This window comes from Salvelinus sp. IW2-2015, linkage group LG1 (genome assembly GCF_002910315.2).
Source record: "Salvelinus sp. IW2-2015 linkage group LG1, ASM291031v2, whole genome shotgun sequence".
In the NCBI taxonomy this organism is placed as follows: domain Eukaryota; kingdom Metazoa; phylum Chordata; class Actinopteri; order Salmoniformes; family Salmonidae; genus Salvelinus; species Salvelinus sp. IW2-2015.
Window position 1 is genome coordinate 48,951,136 of NC_036838.1, and position 20,895 is coordinate 48,972,030.

The 20,895-nt window shown below is 41.0% G+C and overlaps 1 protein-coding gene across 6 annotated transcripts; it reads left to right on the forward strand.

Moving 5' to 3' along the window:
* The first annotated feature begins 7,347 nt into the window (after positions 1 to 7,347).
* mbd1b (methyl-CpG binding domain protein 1b) lies at positions 7,348 to 20,895 on the forward strand. 6 transcript variants are annotated; one of them, XM_070445490.1, is made up of 17 exons: positions 7,348 to 7,434; positions 8,518 to 9,223; positions 10,840 to 10,983; positions 11,274 to 11,409; positions 11,532 to 11,791; positions 13,710 to 13,792; positions 13,907 to 13,938; positions 14,123 to 14,263; positions 14,806 to 14,904; positions 16,625 to 16,678; positions 17,280 to 17,378; positions 17,632 to 17,796; positions 17,991 to 18,197; positions 19,293 to 19,370; positions 19,500 to 19,586; positions 19,780 to 19,956; positions 20,198 to 20,895. In XM_070445490.1, exons 2-17 carry the CDS (start codon positions 8,727 to 8,729, stop codon positions 20,672 to 20,674), a joined length of 2,736 nt encoding a protein of 911 aa, XP_070301591.1. In that variant the 5' UTR covers positions 7,348 to 7,434; positions 8,518 to 8,726; the 3' UTR covers positions 20,675 to 20,895. The 6 variants fall into 6 exon arrangements, with proteins under 6 accessions (XP_070301591.1, XP_070301597.1, XP_070301594.1 ...); XM_070445496.1 differs by having other exon boundaries at positions 18,012 to 18,197; XM_070445493.1 differs by having other exon boundaries at positions 14,809 to 14,904.

The window sequence follows — 20,895 nt, forward strand, 5'->3', positions numbered from 1 at the left end:
TCTAACTGTTGAATATGCCTGGCTTCATAAATCCATATATCTACAAAAATAAGACAGATCCTGCTTCTGTTGCCTGTTTGAGTGTTTAATAGCCTACTGATTCAGTGAGCACAAAGCCTCACACAATTACATGTCAAGTAAATCATTTGACAAATTTAGCTGTTTTTAATCTTTGCTTTGCTGTAATAAAGGCTTTACACTTTTCAGCCTCTGGTATTATAATTTGTGTTAGCACTTCCAAATTGTTAGATAAATCATATAACGCTCCTTTTTCTTGATCTCATTATTATTAGTAGTTGTATTTATTAAGGATCCCCAGGCAGCAGCTACTCTTACTGGGGTCCAGCAAAATGAAGGCAGTTTTAAACAATGTTAAAAACATTGCAAGACATTCACAAGTGTGCCCTCAGACCCCTACTCTACAACACGAAATCCATGTGTATGTTATTGTGTGTTTATGCATGTGTCTCTGCCTATGTTTGTGTTGCTTCACAGTCCCCGCTGTTCCGTAAGGTGTGTTTTTTAAATCAAATTTTACTGCTTGCATGAGTTGCTTGATGTGGAATAGAGTTCCATGTAGTCAGGGGTCTATGCAGTACTTTAAGCCTCCCATAGTCTGTTCTGGACTTGGGGACTGTGAAGAGACCTCTGGTGGTATGCATGGGTGTCTGAGCTGTGTGCCAGTAGTTCAAACGAACAGCTCGGTGCATTCAACATGTCAATACCTTTCACAAATACAAGTAGTGATGAAGTCAATCTCTCCTCCACTTTGAGCCAGCAGAGATTGACATGCATATTATTAATGTTAGATCTCTGTGTACATCCAAAGGCCAGCCTTGCTGCCCTGTTCTGAGCCAATTGCAATTTTCCTAAGTCCCTCTTTGTGGCACCTGACCACACGACTGAACAGTAGTCCAGGTGTGACAAAACTAGGGCCCATAGAACCTGTTGATAGTGCTGTTAAGGCAGAGCATTGCTTTATTATGGACAGACCTCTCCCCACCTTAGCTACTGTTGTAACAATATGTTTTGACTATGACAGTTTACAATCCAGGGTTACACCAAGCAGTTTAGTCACCTCAACTTGCTCAATTTCCACATTCATTACAAGATTTAGTTGAGGTTTCGGGTTAACTGAATGATTTGTCCCAAATACAATGATATTAGTTTTTGAAATATTTAGGACTAACTTATTCCTTGCCACCCATTCTGAAACTAACTGCAGCTCTTTAAGTGTTGTAGTCATTTCAGTCGCTGTAGTAGCTGAGGTGTATAATGTTGAGTCATCCACATACATTGACACACTGGCTTTACTCAAAGTCTTTAATAAGATTGAAAAAAGTAAGGGGCCTAGACAGCTGCCTTGGGTAATTCCTGATTCTACCTGGACTTTGTTGGAGAGGTTTCCATTAAAGAACACCCTCTGTGTTCTGTTAGACAGGTAACTCCTTATCCACAATAGCAGTGTTTAAAGCCATAACACATAAGTTTTTCCAGCAGCAGACTAAGATCAATAATTTCAAAAGCCGCACTGAAGTCTAACAAAACAGCCCCCACAATCTATGATCATAAGTAATGTCATTATCATTAGTAGGCTTAGTATAGCAGCCTTATATAACCACCATTACGCTGTAGGCCTAACATGTTGACCACACCTCTTGTATTGCAAAATAAATGTACACACACATTGTTCAATCATTGCACCCACACTGTTCGTGCGCGTCAACGAGCGTATGCATAGCCAGGTGTTAAAATAGAACTTAGTTCGATTGGTGACGCTTGACGCGCTGCAAGTCCTGCCTCTCCCATCTATCTCCTCATTGGTTTTTAGGAACATATACCCACATGGGTGATTGAAAGATGAACTGAGGTCCACACTCCAGTTCAGTTGGTGGTGGTAATGCACCTTCAACTTGGTTGCCAACCGCCATATAAAGTCTGAAGAAGAGGAGGCCTTGAAGGAGGAGATATTACTAGAAACGAACTCGGTTTACCTTTTTAACTGTGGATCAATTGTCGGAGTAGAGGACCTTGTGCATTTCAGGTAAAATAACAACTCAATGTTTATATGCCAGGACAAATTAGCTAGCAACAGCAAGCTAGCTAAATTGCCATAAATGTTTGCTTTTCAACCTGTCCCCAAGTTAATATAGTTGGTTCAGAGTTCGTTTTGATATTTCAACCTGCATGTCCTGACCGTGTCTGGTGTGGGAGGACAAAATCAACATGCGCGCTATGGCGCGCACTCGCGTGAGCGTTCTGGTTGCCATGTAAGAGTGCATCCGCTTTAGTCTTAATACCGTAACTTACTTAGGCCTACATTTCAATACTTATATAGGCTACTGTATCAATCATTCATATCATCACACAGCATATGAGTCAATAATGATTTGAAATGCAAACAAGCATTTTAGTTTTAAAATAAAATAAAGCAAGCGTTGAATAATTATCTTAAACAATAAATAAACCATTCCATTTCGGATATTGCATTCACAGATGAATGCTACTATTTTTTGTCTTTGCTGTAATAAAGGCTTAACAAAAAACAACAACATTACAACAGACTCTCTGGTACGCTTATTTATTGATTGTTGTTTACATTGTTCCAAACAGTCAGAAAAATTATATTGTAATCTATACAGCATCTGTTTGGCACACATAATATGCACGCAGACTTGCTCCTTACCTTCTTGTTCTTGATCTCCAGTATTTTCCACAACTAGTCAWATGTATTCCTCCTGAGCAACCAGTAAACATTCCCCCATTTCGAGTTTATTTGTCATGTCCTCTACATCCATTTTTGCTGTCACGTGTTACGGTGTTCAGAGTTTGTTATAACCAATTTATTGAAGTGATTATAATATGTTATAGGTCAGGCCCTATTGTGCACTATTCGGACGGGATTAGTTTTACTGGGGGAGGTCAGGTAATGTAATTATATGCTGCAGCAGGGAAGAGAGAGAGAGAGAGAACAGGTGCTAGTCACATAGTCGCTGTCTTTTTTTTTTTTAAACACAGTGCAGCAAGTTTGATCCCGGCACAATCAAATCAATTGCAGGTCGGACTCCATCTAGTCATTTGTGTGTCTTAATTATTTAATCAAACAGCGTGCTTAAAGCATCAGACAAGCTCAGTGAATATAGTTGATTTAAATAAAACACATAGGATGTGTCAATATATGGAAAAATACTGCGTATGTTTTAAAATTTCGACCAATCAATTGATCAAACAGACGACTCTTGGTCGACTAAGATTTTTTTTAGTCGGGGACATCAGTACATTATGGTATCACTTGGAATATGCTTGACAGGGAGAGATTCTCCGATCTCTGAACCTCTTCTAAACAGATTGTCACCAGTGAATTGTGTGATATGTTAATACGCAGTAAATTCATTCAAAAAGTTATGCAAATTGTATTGACTTTTTTTGTTTCGGTTTGGTAGCAACACGCATCATACACAGAAGCACATGTCTCCCAGGCAATAGTTAGGTTAGACCCTAATCAGTGATTGATATTCCACATAACTATGATTGCATTTGGATCTCATGAAAGGTCAGAAATAGTCTCGCAGCAGACACATCTAAGCACTTTATAAATGCACAGATCTGATTAAAATAAAGCCACGAGGGCCTCCCGGGTGGCAGAGTGGTCTAGGGCACTGCATTGCAGCGCTAGCTGTGCCACCAGAGACTCTGGGTTCGCGCCCAGGCTCTGTCGCAGCCGGCCGCGACCGGGAGGTCCGTGGGGCGACGCACAATTTGCCTAGTGTTGTCCGGGTTAGGGAGGGTTTGGCCGGTAGGGATATCCTTGTCTCATCGCGCACCAGCGACTCCTGTGGCGGGCCGGGCGCAGTGTGCGCTAACCGAGGTTGCCAGGTGCACGGTGTTTCCTCCGACACATTGGCTGGCTTCCGGGTTGGATGCGCGCTGTGTTAAGAAGCAGTTGGTTGGGTTGTGTTTGGGTTGTGTTTCGGAGGACGCATGGCTTTCGACCTTCGTCTCTCCCGAGCCCGTACGGGAGTCGTAGCGATGAGACAAGATAGTAATTACTAACAATTGGATACCACAAAATTGGGGAGAAAAAGGGGTTAAAAATAAATAAAAATAAAAATATATATAAATAAAAAATAAAGCCATGATTGGATTTTTTWAAATGATCATAACCCATTGTCAATTATGATAATTTAAAATATTTGAATGGTTGTGATTTTAATTGAATAGCTAATTCAAATAGATTTCCAATACAAGTAATTACTGGGTTAGTTCCATCTCATATTTCATAAGATATATACAGTGCCTTAGGAAAGTATTCAGACCCCTTGACTTGTTCCACCTTTTGTTAGGTTAAGGCCTTATTCTAAAATTGATTAAATAGTTTTTCCCCCTCATCAATCTACACACATTATCCCATAATGACAAAGGAAAAACATGATTTTAAAGACTGAAATATCACATTTACATAAGTATTCAGACCCTTCACTCAGTAATTTGTTGAAGCACCTTTGGCAGCGATTACAAGCTGGAGTCTTCTTGGGTATTTGGGGAGTTTCTACCACTCTTCTCTGCAGATCCTCTCAAGCTCTGTCAGGTTAGATGGGGAGCTATTTTCAGTTCTGCCCAGAGATGTTAGATCGGGTTCAAGTCCGGGCTCTGGCTAGACCACTCAAGGACATTCAGAGACGTGTCCCGAAGCCACTCCTGCGTTGTCTTGGCTGTGTGCTTAGGGTCGTTGTCATGTTGGAAGGTGAACCTTCGGCCCAGTCTGAGGTCCTGAGCGCTCTGGAGCAGGTTTTCATTAAGGATCTGTCTGTACTTTGCTCCGTTCATCTATGCCTCGATCCTGACTAGTCTCCAAGTCCCGGCCGCTGAAAAACATCCCCATAGCATGATGCTGCCCCCACCATCCTTCACCGTAGGGATGGTGCCAGGTTTCCTTCAGGCGTGACACTTGGCATTCAGGCCAAAGAGTTGAATCTTGGTTTCCTCAGACCAGAGAATCTTGTTTCTCATGGTCTGAGAGTCCTTTAGGTGTCTTTTCGCAAACTCCAAGCAGGCTGCCATGTGCCTTTTTGCAATTATAAACTGGTTACCAACATAAATAGAAGAGTAAACAAGTATTTTTGCATCCTACCCATGGTTTATTGTCTGATATACCACAGCTTTCAGCCAATCAGCATCCAGGTTCCAAACTACCTAGTGTATAATGGCATTCATCCCATGTTGGAGACTCAATTAAAGAATCATTTAAAATATGTAGTCAGTGAACTCAATGGATTAATAGAGAACAACTACTCATCTATCTATGTTATGGACTGGAAGCATGTTGAGACAAAATCTGAGATTAAATCCATGCTAAAATAGTGTGCAAAACTCTCATCAAGGCAAAGGGTGGCTACTTTGAAGAATCTCAAATAAAAAATATATGTTGATTTGTTTAACACTTTTTTGGTTACTACATGATTCCATATGTGTTATTTCATAGTTTTGACATCTTCACTATAATTCTACAATGTAGAAAATAGTAAAAAATAAAGAAAAACCCTGGAATGAGTAGGTGTGTACAAACTGTTGACTGGTACTGTAGGTGGAGGTTGAGATGTACGTGTCCTAGTGAAAGGAGAGGAAGTTCATGTTTTTRGGGATGTTCTTCCTCAGAGGGTGCAGCATCAGAATCAGCAGGCTAAATCCCTCACACAGTAACCCCTTCAGAGAGGACATAGGGTACGACAGTCTGCCTCCTCCCCCCACCCCACACATATACCTCCTTACCTCACACATACACATGCACACACACAAATCTCATAAGATTCTCGGTGCAGACTAAGCCTTTCTATGTGGAAATTATGACAATGTGTGTGTCCATGTGTGCTCATCCATTCCTGTGTGTGTGTGTTACCTGTTGGGAGTGGTCTAGCTGCTGCAGCTGCTCCATGTATATGGATTTCCTTCTCTACTGAACATGTGTAGGATGTGGGGGATTGTAAGGGACTGTAATTCTGCATCCAGCGTCTATGGAGAATGATGAATCTACACACAGAGTCAAATACAAGCAAATTTAGATCATCGCAAATTACACACGTCCCCTGTCCCTCTCTAGAAAAACAAAGGTGAAATATGTCATTATACTCTAATACAGGGGTACTCAACTCTTACCCTACGAGGTCTGGAGCCTGCTGGTTCTGTTCTACCTCATAATTAATTGCACTGGTGTCCCAGGTCTAAAATCAGTCCCTGATTAGAGGGGATCAATGGAAAAAGGCAGTGGAACTGGCTTGGAGGTCCAAAGTGTAGTTTGAGGGCTCTAGTATATACAGATCCATACCATGCTAGGCAGGGAATGGCAGAAGTGTTGTGCCTGCCTGCCTATATGTATAGTGTCACTGTCAACACTGCCAGCTTCAATCTCACCCAGTTGTGCAGGTGTAGTGGTGGCCATAAGCAGGCATGCTCAGCATGCCCACCTATTTCTCTACAGATATACTCACTAATTACCATTGAGAATAATTGAATGACTGAACAAATGAACGATCAACCTTAATTCCTTTCATCTCTGGCTTTATTGGGTGGAGGGAATGACCACCTATAGCCAGCTACCTACACCATATAGACAAAAAAATACATTTAAAAAACTACACCATATAGACAATGGTTGATCATTAATTTATACTCACCTGATGACAGAGAGTGGGTGATGGTCAAAACTTGGCATGTCAAGCCGTTTTCCTTGTACAGTATAACTTGACACAGACACACACACACACACACACAGTAGGTAGCGTTAGCATTTAACGTTAGCTCGATGCTTGGTGGCTTTTAATATCAGCTCTCGATTTTGTCTGTCACTATCAGTAAAGCCACCAAGTATTGAAGGCAGCTAGCTAGTTAGCTAACTAACTACCCTTACTTGTTGGTGGTCCTATTTAGAACTAACCTGGAGAAAGCTAGCTAGCTGAAGCGATGATCAGATAACTTCAGATAGTCACACATATTTTACTTAGAAAACAGCTAGCACTGCTAGTAGCAGAATACGTATCATCAAATATTTTTATAACTAAAACATAATTGTTCTATCTATGGTATCATGTTGTAGCCCCTCGTCTCTACGTCCACATTATCTGTTCATTAATTACATATTGTGGACAGGACAACGTTATAAAAAAAATGAACGTTATGTAGCAAGTCTGGTATTTCAGTTCAGCCTTGGCTTGGCAATGCCAGACAAATTCAGGCGTAGTTACGACAAGTTAGTTTAGTAGCTAGCTAGCGACTGAAAGCAGTCAACCCTTGGGACGTATCCACAATTCCGACGTCCATACCCTAACCATTTTAAACGTCAACTACGTCCCAAGGATACCGAATAGCACAGACCGTCATGCGTGCATAATGTGTTTCCGGGTATGTTGCAGGTGATTACCGGTTTTTGAACCGTCGATGGTAAGTTTTCGATATTTTATACTGTTTTGAACATATTTTCTGGCGTTTTGTTTTGGAACTGCGTCTTTTCATCACAATGATGTCTTTCATACCAAGCGGTGCAAATGGTGGGAGGATGTTAGTTCTGTTCATTGTAGTCTCGTAACCAACGTCACCATAACCAAATAGCTAGCTAACGTGACAACTGCTAATGGCTATCTATTCTTCCGCTAGCATTGATTCTAATAGCTAGCTAACCCAAATAGCTATTTTTGRTCTATTTGTCTGCGGTATCTTGGTAGTTGTTTTGGATTTTATATGTGACCTTTATTTGAAATAGTTTTGTCTTCTCTGGCTTTGCATACCGTTATGGTGGTCGTGAAGGGTTGTTAGCTTGTTTGCTAACGTTAACTAACTACGTTAGTAACTGCGATGCAACCAAGACTTTTGACACTTCATTGTGCAGCTCAATGTCAAAGCGCTCTTGGTTGCATCGAAAATAACTAACTAACTACTATGTTAGCAACCTAGCTAGCAACCAAAATGAGTGAAGTATTTTTTTATTGAACCTTTATTTAACTACGGTAGCATAACTAACTAGGCTGTATAATAATGCTACTATCACTTATTATATCGTCCCCTACCAAATAATATCTGAACGCCGTCACTTAAAATAATCCCAACAGACAGAGGAGCATTAACGTTACCTAACTACTATAGAAGTTAATTGATTGACGTTGGTTGATTGTAGCTAACGTTAGCCAGTAAGTTACCACATGTGGGAATTACCATATTATAGCCAGCCAGCAGACTGTCAAGCCAGCTAGCTACCTAGATGATTTAACTTGACAAAATATAACGTTAGCTATAATATGATTAACTCACCGTCTCTGACAATAGCAGACTGTCAGTCAAGCATCGTCATCGTTCATGTCAGTGGCTCGACTCGYTTGAAACGTCTTGTCCAGCTCAGCATGGTGTATTGGTGATTGCATTACTATCTGGGTGCATTGATTCAGGATATACCCATGTGAAACACTGTTAAAAGTCTGTGTAAAGCTAATGATGATGATGTAATCTATTTAAACTTAATCTCATTACCAGGTCCTATACATCAATGGGAAGACATAACGGTTTTGGAAAGCCCTGCTGAAGTGAAGTTTTTTGCTTGAATTACTCTCGAACCCCACTGGATGTGAGCACTCATCTGTATTGTTATGCAAAGTATTGGAAGTGTGAACCTAAGAGTGTACTTTAGAAGTCATTGTTCAAGYAAACATTTTGGAGAACCTTAAGTCCCTATGGCTTCATGAATGCATAGAGCCCCAGAAATTAGTGAAGTACTGCTGGATAACCGAATTTCAGGGAGAGGGCCAGGGACTCAAGACATGGAGGTCGACGGAGAGGTACTCAAACCTACAAATGATGCACTTCTAGAAAGGGAGGAGAGGATTGAGGTTGGGGACAATGGGATGGAGAGGACCTCTGAGGTCCTATCGCCACTGGAGGCCCTGGCTCCCTCGGACAGTCTTGACATTCAGGATCATGCCACATCAGGTCCTGTGATGACAGACCATGGCCATACAGAGAAGATCCCAGGGGGAGTTGATTTAGAGCCCCCTATAGACTGGTTTGAACCCCTGGAGGATGACAATTATGAAGATGACACACAGGGCTTGGACATGGGCCTTGCTATGGGGGAGCGACACATAAATAGCAGAGGGGATGCTGAAGAGGAGAGTGTTGCAGGGAGCGAAAGGAGCGGAAGCGTGGCAGGCAGTGAGAGGAACATCAAGAACAACAACAACCTGTATGTTGAGTGATATGTGACACTTGATTTGACTAGCATTGACTGCTGTTCTAGTAATGTTTATTATAGGGTAATAGTGACACAGACTCAGAACATTTTACAAAACACATTTACTTGAAGAACAGTGCAGATGCCAAGTTTGGTAACAGAATGAAGGCACAAACAGCACAAACTGTCATTCTGTTACCAAACTTAATCTGTACTGTTCTTCAAGTAAATGTGACTTTAAAATGTTCAGTGGAAATTGTTAAAAGTTGTCCTTGTGTTTTTTATAGTTGTAGGGTTTGTTTAGCTTTGCAATCATTGGTTTTTGTTTCACWTATACTATCGTTCAAAAGTTTGGTCACTTAGAATTGCCCTTGTTTTTGAAAGAAAAGTACAAATTTTGTCCATTAAAATAACATCAAATTGATCAGAAATACAGTGGAGACATTGTTAATGTTGTAAATGACTTGTAGCTGGAAACGGCAGATTTTTATATAGAATATCTACATAGGTGTACAGAGGCCCATTATCTGCAACCATCACTCCTGTGTTCCAATGGTATGCTGTGTTAGCTAATCCAAGTTGATCATTTTAAAAAGGCTAATTGATCATTAGAAAACCATTTTGCAATTATGTTAGCACAGCTGAAAACTGTTCTGATTTAAAGAAGCAATAAAACTGTCCATCTTTAGACTAGTTGAGAATCTGGAGCATCAGCATTTGTGGGTTCGATTACAGGCTCAAAATGGCCAGAAACAAAGAACTTTCTTCTGAAACTCGTCAGTCTATTCTTGTTCTGAGAAATGAAGGCTATTCCTTGCGAGAAATTTCCAAGAAACTGAAGATCTCGTACTACGCTGTGTACTACTTCCTTCACAGAACAACGCAAACTGGCTCTAACCAGAATAGAAAGAGGAGTGGGAGCCCCCGGTGCACAACTGAGCAAGAGAACAAGTACATTCGATTGTATAGTTTGAGAAACAGATGCTTCACAAGTCCTCAACTGGCAGCTTCATTAAACAGTACCCGAAAAACATCAGTCTCAACATCCACAGTTATGTTAGCCTTTTTAAAATGATCAACTTGGATTAGCTAACACAGCATGCCATTGGAACACAGGAGTGATGGTTGCAGATAATGGGCCTCTGTACACCTATGTAGATATTCTATATAAAAATCTGCCGTTTCCAGCTACAATAGTCATTTACAACATAAGCAATGGCTACACTGTATTTCTGATCAATATGATGTTATTTTCATGGACCAAAAATTTGCTTTAATTTAAAAAACAAGGATATTTCTAAGTGACCCCAAACTTTTGAAAGTGGTGTACATTTAAATGGAAAAATCTGAATCTCTGTTACCGTTGCCCTATAACAACATGTCAGGATTTCACAGGCCCAGACTAAATCAATACAGAAGTTGGATAATTTACTCTCCAACATAGAAGTAGCCTACATTTTAAAGAATAATTTTTCTGTGTGTGTGAAATAGGCCCCAAATGTTCTTTCTTGTAGCAAATATGTAGCCAGTCAAACTATACAAAAAGTAGCCAGTTGATGTGCTTTCCAGTTATATTTTATGCTCTTATGATGACAATACTTTGACATTTAGTTTTTATTTTATGCCAGGTTTTCTGTTTATAGGCGGAAGAAAAGAGTGAAAACTGAAGAGGGCTGGGAGGACTGCCCGGCACTTGGAGAGGGGTGGAAGCGCAAGGCGGTTGTTCGTCGCTCGGGTTCTAGTGTTGGCCAGAGTGACGTTTATTACATGAGGTAAAAACATTCTGGCAAAACTCTATACATTTTTAGACCAATGGCCAGTTTATATTTTTAACAACTGATATTGTCTTATGACGTAAGGTTCATTGTTATTTATTAAGGCTCACTTGCTGTACCTATTGTGTGAATATACCACACAAAAATGTGGTAGAAACAATTAACCTAATAATACAGGCTCACTGCACATGCATTTTATTTCAGTATTATATGCTTTTAGGTGACTTTAAACCATTGATTCCACTAATGGGTCACACTATCTTTCTTCCCTTCTCTGTTCCCCGAAGTCCGAGTAATGAGCGTGTGAGAAGTAGGGTTGAGCTTTCCAAAGTCCTGGCAGATACTCTGGACATGACAATGTTTGATTACAAAGCAGGGGTGTTCAGGGGTGCTGGACAACCCAAGACACTGCGCCTGAGAAAGGTTATAAAAGAAAAAAGCTCCCAGCATTTACACTTGAAATGATAACTTTTCTTTACCTTCACTAATTTCAATGTGTTTTCTAACAACTTCCATCTCGTCTCTTCCAACCCATGGTCTGTTAGAAGATACGGAAGGATCATTCTACCTCAGTGGACTGTGGCTTTTCCTCAGAGTCCAGCTCCATGGGCACACCAAGCAGAGACCCCCAACTCCAACATATCACTCCCCCAAGACCAAACACCTCTCTCACACAGATAAGCTCAGCCTCTGTCGCTCATGATGTGGAAGGTATGAAGCACGGTGCAACTAAACTGCCCTGGAGCCCTGTGTCAGCGCTTTCAGTCTCCATCAATGGGAAGGCTGGTTCAGAGCCCTCCTTTTGGTGAGTCAAATGCTCCTATATTATCTCGTAATTTTATCACTGAGAATTGAACATCTTCAATCTAACTACATGTGATCTAAAATGTAATGTACATAATCCCTGAAAGTAATTATTTATCATGAGAGGACGATAAAGAGTAACTAGTTATTCTGCATACTCACCTTTCTGGTCATTTAAAAAAAATATATATAATTTGCCGAGGTGTAATCACTTTTGAGGGTTGGAGTACAAATAAGATTAAAATATGAAATATTGTATGACTTATTTCCTATTCAACAAAACTATGAATAAGGCTTGAAATGACTTGTATGCTTTCTAAATATGGTATAATCAAATTATAAAACCACTAACTATAATATTTCACCTTCCTTATAACTGTAAATATATATTTGTATGTTTAGTGTTAGAGAAAATGTCCATATTTTCTGAAGGGCTCTCTTGATCAAAACTTCAGCCCCCACCGCTGTGAACGTCACAAAGAGCTCTAGCCTGGCTTCCCGAACTCGTTAGGAACTCACCTTTCACTTCATATTAATTATGTCCATCTATGACAGTGGTCACAAACCTATCCTTAGTCAAGATCACTTTCGCAATAGAAAAGCAAGCCGAAATCTACCACTCAGATAATTTAAGTAATGTTAAAAAAAATATATATATATATATATATATACCTTAATAAAAACAGTTGTGTAGGAATGAGGTTTGTGCAATAGACCTAATACATTATCACAGCATATTGGCTATATTCCAGGCCTACCAATGTTGTTATATTCCTCAATATTTAAATAGACACAATGATATTAATAATTAAAACACAGGGCTATCAATACACTTGGCTACTATACATTACAGTGGAAGTAGGGAGATGCACATTTTGTTTTGTAATAGATTTTTATAAAAACAGTGACATTGCGGATAAAAACTTAAACATGAACTCACTCTTTGCTGTATTCTTTTACAGTCTCTCAGTGGTCATGGTTTTAAAAGTTATTAAATCTTACGTAGGCTAGTATAAAACTTTGTGCCAGGGTTGTGGAAGCTCTGTAGGCATGGTGATTTGAGCTATCCGATTGGCCAGTGCAGTAGGCACACTCAATTTAGCCAGAGATCTCCCGGTCCACCGATTAGGCAGAGTTTGTCTTTTCAGCCAAATTTTAATGGTTCAAAATAGGAAGACTTTGCTTACCCGGTGCACAGGGCTTCTGACTCAAGTGCACTTTCTGCCAACAGCGCAACACGATAAAGAAATAATAAGTGCGCAAGCTTTTATCGTTGACTTTTCTACAGAGATTTTTGGTGATCTTCATGCCTTGAAGATCAACCAGTGACAAAGTTTTCTGTTTAAAATCGATGAATTATTTTAGATTAATGGCTATAAATTGATCTATGAATGTTCTATAGCGATGAACCACTCTCCTGCTGCGTTATGATGTAAGGCTTGCAGGCATGTGCGTTGTCAATGGCTGTGATGTACGGTTCAGCCCGGAGCTGATGGACGGTCGGAAGAGCGAATGAAATGGTAGGAGGGACATCCCAGCTGCAAGTGGTTTCAGATTTCACATCCTACTTCACACGGGCTAAAACAATATACAATTGTGTCTGTGGGAAACAGGGCTATCGCCCAATGCAAGCCATTTCGATCTACGCTGTCCACAGATTTATTACAAATATGTCGGTTGGAACTGGTACCAGAACCAAACAGGGGACTTTACATCTAAGAGGTTTTTTAAGTTTAACACATTTTAACACGTAATCATGGTTTAGGCTATATGTCAGCTTGAGTGTTAAAAAAAAAAATATATATATATATATATATATACAGCTTTTGTACGTTAAATAAGCAAAGAATACATGGGAGTGATTGTGATGTTACGCCCTTTGAACCTTAGGTAACTTGCTTCAATACTCTTTATTTCAGCGTCTGTACCATTTGTGATAATTCATACACAGGCTTTGAGTATGAAAGACAGATGAAGAATCCCTGTTGCCCCAAATGCAGGGGTATGTCATCTTATTTAATGTCAATCTAATGAAAGGAAAGCCATTACACAAATGCCTTACTGTTTATGAAGGTTCCATTTGAGATTGTGTTAACACTATCTCTCATTTCTTTAGGCAAGAATCCAGTTTATCAAAGATTCAGGAAGGTAAACAAGTGTTCCTCAACTAACTACTCCCATAATTTCTGTTTTTAACACACTTTCATGCTCCTTATAGTTTGTGTTTTGGACTTTTTCCCTTTACTTAATTCAGTTTAACATAGTTAAACAATGATTAATCAACATGGGTCTGAATGGAGGGGAATACTCTAAATTTCCTTATCTTTTATAGTGGATTCCTTGTGGTAACTGTAAGGCTTGCCTTACCACAGAGGATTGTGGGAGCTGTGCTAACTGCAAAAAAGCTCTGAACCCTGACTCCAGAAAACCTGTCAGCTGTCGGAAACGCAAATGTTTATGTCCGATCCGCAAGGTACAGACTCAGATCACATTTGTCTTTTATTTGTCACATGTGCCGAAAACAACCGGTGTAGACTTTACCCTGAAATGCTTGCTTACGAGCCTTTCCCAACGAAGCAGAGTTTTTTTTTAAATAAGAAAAATAGTAACACGGAGTAAAATGCACAAGAACTAAGCCATTATACAAGGAGTATCAGTACCAGATCAATGTGCAGAGGTACGAGGTATTGTAGGTAGCTATGTTTACTGAACAAGAATATAAATTCAACATGTAACAATTACAAAGATTTTACTGAGTAACAGTTCATATAAGGAAATCAGTCAATTGAAATAAAGTAATTAGGCCCTACTCTATGGATTTCACATGACTAAAAATACAGATATGCATCTGTTGGTCACAGATACCTTTAAAAAAAATGGTAGGCGTGTGGATCAGAAAACCAGTCACTATCTGGTGTAACTTCCATTTGCCTCATGCAGCGCGACACCTCCTTTGCATAGAGTTGATCAGGCTGTTCATTGTGGCCTGTGGAATGTTGTCCCACTCCTCTTCAGAAGCTGTGCGAAGTTGCTGGACAAGAGCGGGAACTGGAACACGCTGTCGTACACGTCGATCCAGAGTATCCCAAATATGCTCAAAGAGCGACATGTCTGGTGAGTATGCAGGCCGTGGAAGAACTGGGACATTCTCAGCATCCAGGAATTGTGTATATATCCTTGCGACATGGGGCCATGCATAATCATGCTGAAACATGAAGGTATAGCGGCGGATGAATGACACGACTATGGGCCTCAGGATCTCGTCACGTTATTTCTGTGCATTCAAATTGTCATCGATAAAATGAAATTGTGTTCGTTGTCCGTAGCTTATGCTTGCCCATACCATAACCCCACTGCCACCATGGGACACTGTTCACAACGTTGACATCAGCAAACCGCTCGTCCACATGACGCCATACACGTGGTCTGCGGTTGTGAGGCCGGTTAGACGTACTGCCAAATTCTCAAAAATGTTGGAGGCGGCTTATGGTAGAGAAATTAACATTCAATTCTCTGGCAACAGCTCTGCTGGACATTCCTGCAGTCAGCATGCAAATTGCACGCTCCTTCAACTTCAGACATCTGTGACATTGTGCTGTGACAAAACTGCACATTTTAGTGGCCTTTTATTGTCCCCAGCACAGGTTGCACTTGTGTAATGAGTATGCTGTTTAATCAGCTTCTTGAAATGCCACACCTGTCAGGTGGATGGATTATCTTGGCGAAGGAGAAATGCTCCTTAACAGTGATGTAACCACATTTGTTCACTGAATTTAAGAGAAGCTTTTTGTGCGTATGGAACATTTCTGGGACCCAAGTTTTAATTGTTGGACATCAAAGACTATAAAAATACCAGTAAATTAGCACCAAGTGATTTTAATTTTGGAAATCTGTTCCAAAGTATTCCCACGCATAATAGAGAGATACACAGTACCAGTCAAAAGTTTGGACACACCTACTCATTCAAGGGTTTTTCTTTATTTTTACTATTTTCTACATTGTAAAATAATGGTGAAGACATCAAAATGATGAAATAACGCATATGGAATCATGTAGTAACCAAAATAGTGTTAAACAAATCTTAATATATTTTAGATTCTTCAAAGTAGCCACCCTTTGCCTTGATGAAAGCTTTGCACACTCTTGGCATTCCCTCAACCAGCTTCACCTGGAATGTTTTTCCAACAGTCTTGAAGGAGTTCCCACATATGCTGAGCACTTGTTGGCTGCTTTTCACTCTGGTCCAACTCATCCCTAACCATCTCAATTGGGTTGAGTTCGGGTGATTTTGGAGGCCGGGTTATCTGATGCAGCACTCCATTACTGTCACTGTCGTGTCGTCAGCAAACTTGATGGTGTTGGAGTCGTGTGTGGCCACACAGTTGTGGATTAAAAGGGAGTACAAGAGGGGACTAAGCACACACCTCTGAGATGCCCCCTTGTCTAAGGTCAGTGTGGTGGAGTTTTAGTTGCCTACCTTCACCACCTGGGTACGGCCAGTCAGGAAGTCCAGGATCCAGTTGCATCTCTCTGATAGGAGACTCTCTCGAACGAACCTCCTCCATCTTATTCTCGAGTGACTGGACATTTCACAGTAGAATGGAGGGGAGTGCCGGTCAATTTTTCTCTTCGTCTTAGTCTCGCCAAGATACCGGCCTGTCTGTCGTGTCTACGCCTGCGGTGTTTTAGTAGCTCATTTAAACAAAGGAATGGTGTCCTGTATGAACAAGGGAACAGCTGAGTCTAAGTTAAAGACAGAAGAAAAGACGGACAATGAATGAAGAAATAASTGATCCTATTTTGATTGTTTTGTTTTATTTGTTTTGTATTTCAGCACAAACCCGAAAGTCCCCAAAAGTTGGATCCCCATCCCATGACGAATTTCAAGGTAATTGACTAGAATCCTATTACCAAGTGTATTCGACGCCAGGTCAGCGGAGTCAATCACCACCTTCCGGAAACACCACCTCTTTAAGGAATACCTAGGATAGGATAAAGTAATCCTTCTAACCCCCCCCCCCTTAAAAGAGTTTTAGATGCACTATTGTAAAGTGGTTGTTCCACTGGATATCATAAGGTGAATACCAACTTGTAAGTCGCTCTGGATAAGAGCGTCTGCTAAATGACTTAAATGTAAATGTATTCTAATGTGTCTTTCAAAGTAAATAACAAATCTGAATGCATGTATATGAAAAATGCTGAGGCTATTGAGTATCTATTCCGCTTACTCAATTTAAGAGCAGCATTTCCCGCAGTTTATTTGTAATGTTCTCCTCACGTCTCCATGAAAAGCTCCCATAACTGAATATAAATATTTTTTTTGGGCAGATTGACAGCYGAGAATTGCAGGTAACAATACCCAGCCATCTCTAATAATACTCCTCCAATCCTGACCTCATTGTTAATTGAATATGCAATSGAAACAATGAATGTAATTGAATAAAGACCCAAGGAGAGGGCAGAACAGATCTTACTCTTTATTCCCACAGAACTCCACTCCTCAATACAGTGACCCCGAAGACTTCTCTGTGAATGTCGATATAGATGATGACGATGAAGAGTTTGATGGTGATGATGCTGACTATGAGGTAAGCTCTGCTTCAAGAAATAAGTCCTACCCCACTTCTATCTAGGAGTTCCCTCTGCTGGCCCATTACACCCCCCCCCCCCCAAATATAAAAACCATGCTCTCCCTAGGGAGGTCTCCATCTGAAGTTGGTCACAGTTTGGGCCAACAAGCTCCTTTATCTGTCCATTGGATATCTAGACAGTGACATGTATTAGTTCAGATATATATATATTTTTCTTAATATCAGTTTTTTTTTTTTTTCTGTCTTTCAGGCTTGGATAAGGAAACGTAAGCGACGCTCCTGTGGGAAGTGTGAAGCTTGTAATAGTAGGATGGACTGTGGCACTTGTGATTTCTGCATAGACAAACCGAAGTTTGGAGGCAGCAATAAGAAGAGACAGAAGTGCCGTCTGCGGCAGTGCCAGAAACAGGCCATGGTAAGGGTTGATTACTCACATATGTTGAGATGATTGTCAATCATATCAGCATTTGAGGGTGACAAACATTTTGGCAAATCCTTTTGTGAATTAGTCCTTGTAATTAAGCAATGGCCATACTCATTGTTATGTTATGAATGGACTCCTAACAATGTTTTCAATGGTGCTCTTATGTGTATGTATGTGTTTGACAGAGACACTTGTTGCCCTTTCAGTTGGGTCAGACTGATTTTGGGTCCGAAGAGGGGTGGGTGCAGCTTGGCAGGCCTAGACCTCACTTTACATACAGTCGCAAGACTACCCCAAAGAAAAGTAAAACACCGCAGCGGGAAGTGGACCTGGAGTTCACTGATGATATAGACGAGCCTCTGCAGGTAGAAGATGATCACTCCATGGAAACAGTGAGTTCTGCTATGTGGAGATAGCCTTTCCCTATTTTGTTGTTGTCCCACGTCATCGTCACATTATTGTGATTGTCTTGAGTACAGGATTCCATGCAAATACTGATACATACACTACATGACCAAAAGTATGTGGACACCGGCTCGTCGAACATCTCATTCCAAGATCCTGGGCATTAATATCGAGTTGGTCCCCTCCCTTTGCTGCTCATGTTGGAACATTGCTGCAGGGACTTGCTTCCATTCAGCCACAAACGCATTAGTGAGGTCGGGCACTGATGTTGGGCGATTAGGCCTGGCTCGCAGTCGGCATTCCAATTCATCCTGAAGGTGTTCGATGGAGTTGAGGTCAGGGCTCTGTGCGGGCCAGTCAAGTTCTTCCACACTGATCTCGAAAATCGATTTCTGTATGGATCTCGCTTTATGCACAGGGGCATTGTCATGCTGAAACGGGAAAGGGCCTTCCCCAAACTCTTGCCACAAAGTTGGAAGCACAGAATTGTCTAAAATGTCATTGTATGCTGTGGGGTTAAGATTTCCCTTCATTGGAACTAAGGAGCCTAGCCCGTACCATGAAAAACAACCCCAGACCATTATTCCTCCACCAAACTTTACAGTTGGCACTGCATTGGGGCAGGTAGCATTCTCCTGGCATCCGCCAAACTCAGATTTGTCTGTCGGACTGCCAGATAGTGAAGTGTGATTCATCACTCCAGAAAACACGTTTCCACTGCTCCAGAGTCCAATGGCGGTGAGCTTGACACCACTCCAGCCGATGCTTGGCATTGTCCATGGTGATCTTAGGATCTTAGGCATCCTATAACGGTGCCACTTTGAATGTCACTAACCTCTTCAGTAAGGCCATTCTACTGACAATGTTTGTCTATGGAGATTGCATGGCGGTGTTGTCATTTTTTATATTAACGCCTGTCAGCAACAGGTGTGGATAAATTAGCTGAATCCACTAATTTGGAAGCGTGTCCACATACTTTTGTATATATTTATATAGTGTACATTAAACTGAATTATACCAAAGTTTTTAAAATCATGTGCTCCCACTTTCTTCTCACTGTCTTATGTCTGTTATTGTCGTAGGCACATTGGCGCCCTATGCTTCCCAGCAGTAGCATACCCCAGGATGAGAACTTCAGAAACCAGCTACCGACAGTCCAGGTTAGTATCAAATTGAATTTAAGCTTTTGTTTAGGTTTACTTTTGTGGCATTCACCTTTCGGTGCTAAGTTATTTTTTACTTAGTATTCCAATACACAATCATTTCAACAGATTTCTCATATTTTACAGGTGCATAAAGAGACGATGGAAATTGTCAAAAAGAATGCGCTTATGGAGCGTGTCCCGCATATCCTCAACCATTTAAGTTCTCCAGCAGTGAGTCACCCTCCTCTTTACTTTATTGAAATTCTCTTAAGCATGCAATGTTTTACACTGCAGTATAATAAAATCACAATCCAGGAGAGGTTAGCTCTAGTAATTGTTTGACCTATGGCTAGTGTGCTCTTCAGTGTTTAACTTTTAACATTTTAGACTGGAGTATGGTGTATTTCTCTTTCTTATTGCCCAGTATTGCACACTGTTCAAACCGGCGGATCCCCCAGTGCAATATGGTGGACCTCCAGGTGAGAATACGTCCTTGGCAGCCCCAGATGGACAGAGTGGAATGAACGGAGGAAGGCTAAGTGTGGAGAAGGATGTAGAAATGCCGTCTGGAGAGCCTGAAGTAGAGGAGGTCACACCTATGGTAAGTGACCACTTCCTGCTTTGGTGCATAGGTACACTTTACAGCATTGTAACCAATATTTAAGGCTAATAATTACCTTTTTGTTTGACTACAGGAAGTTCTGTATTAGTTATTATGCTTGGATTTAAAATGTTAAGATATTCTATTAGAAATACATGTGCAAGTAAATCTCTAACTGGAGTAAGAGTGGAGTGGAATTGATTCCAACTGCATTTTGTTACCCCTATTATGTTCTCTGTAGATCACTCAGATCTTCAGTTTGGCTGACAGTGCAGGAACAAGTGGGATTGACCAGGACCATGAACTGCTAAAGCTACTGGAGTCCCTGCGCAGCTCTGCACTCCCCACACTCTGGTTTGCCATAATGGTGGAGGGCCCGACGCTACAGCTACTGCAGTGCTCCAAGCTCTCCCACATGGTGGACACAACTGTCCAGATTGATCTAGGCTTCTGCTATCAGATCTGTGTACAGGGCCAGCAGCTGCTCCTCACCCACCCACTGTATGAAGCTCACCCATCTGGCCTGACCTCTGTGCCCCAGGTAGTGAACCTGCTGCTAGATCTGGAGAAGTACAATGTGTGCCAGGGGGTCCCGAACAAGGAGCAGCCATTCAGCCAGGCTCCAATCATTATTGAGCGGGCATCGACCTGTGACTTTCTGGTACTTAAAGAAACAGAGCACTGTCCGAAGTGTAAGGCCTTATCCTGTAGCTATTAAGAACATTTGGTGCCGCAGGAGAAAACGAAGAAATGGCCACAGTACACACAGCATCACACCTCTGCTCTCACAAAACATCTCAAGTCTTTGCTGGGGATGGACAACCAGAACTGGTTTACACACTTACCACTGGACTTTGCAATTAAATGTAAGACATTTTGAAACGGGATGTTTTATTGCCSTTTTCGTAAGTATATCTTACCAATAAATGTACAAATCAT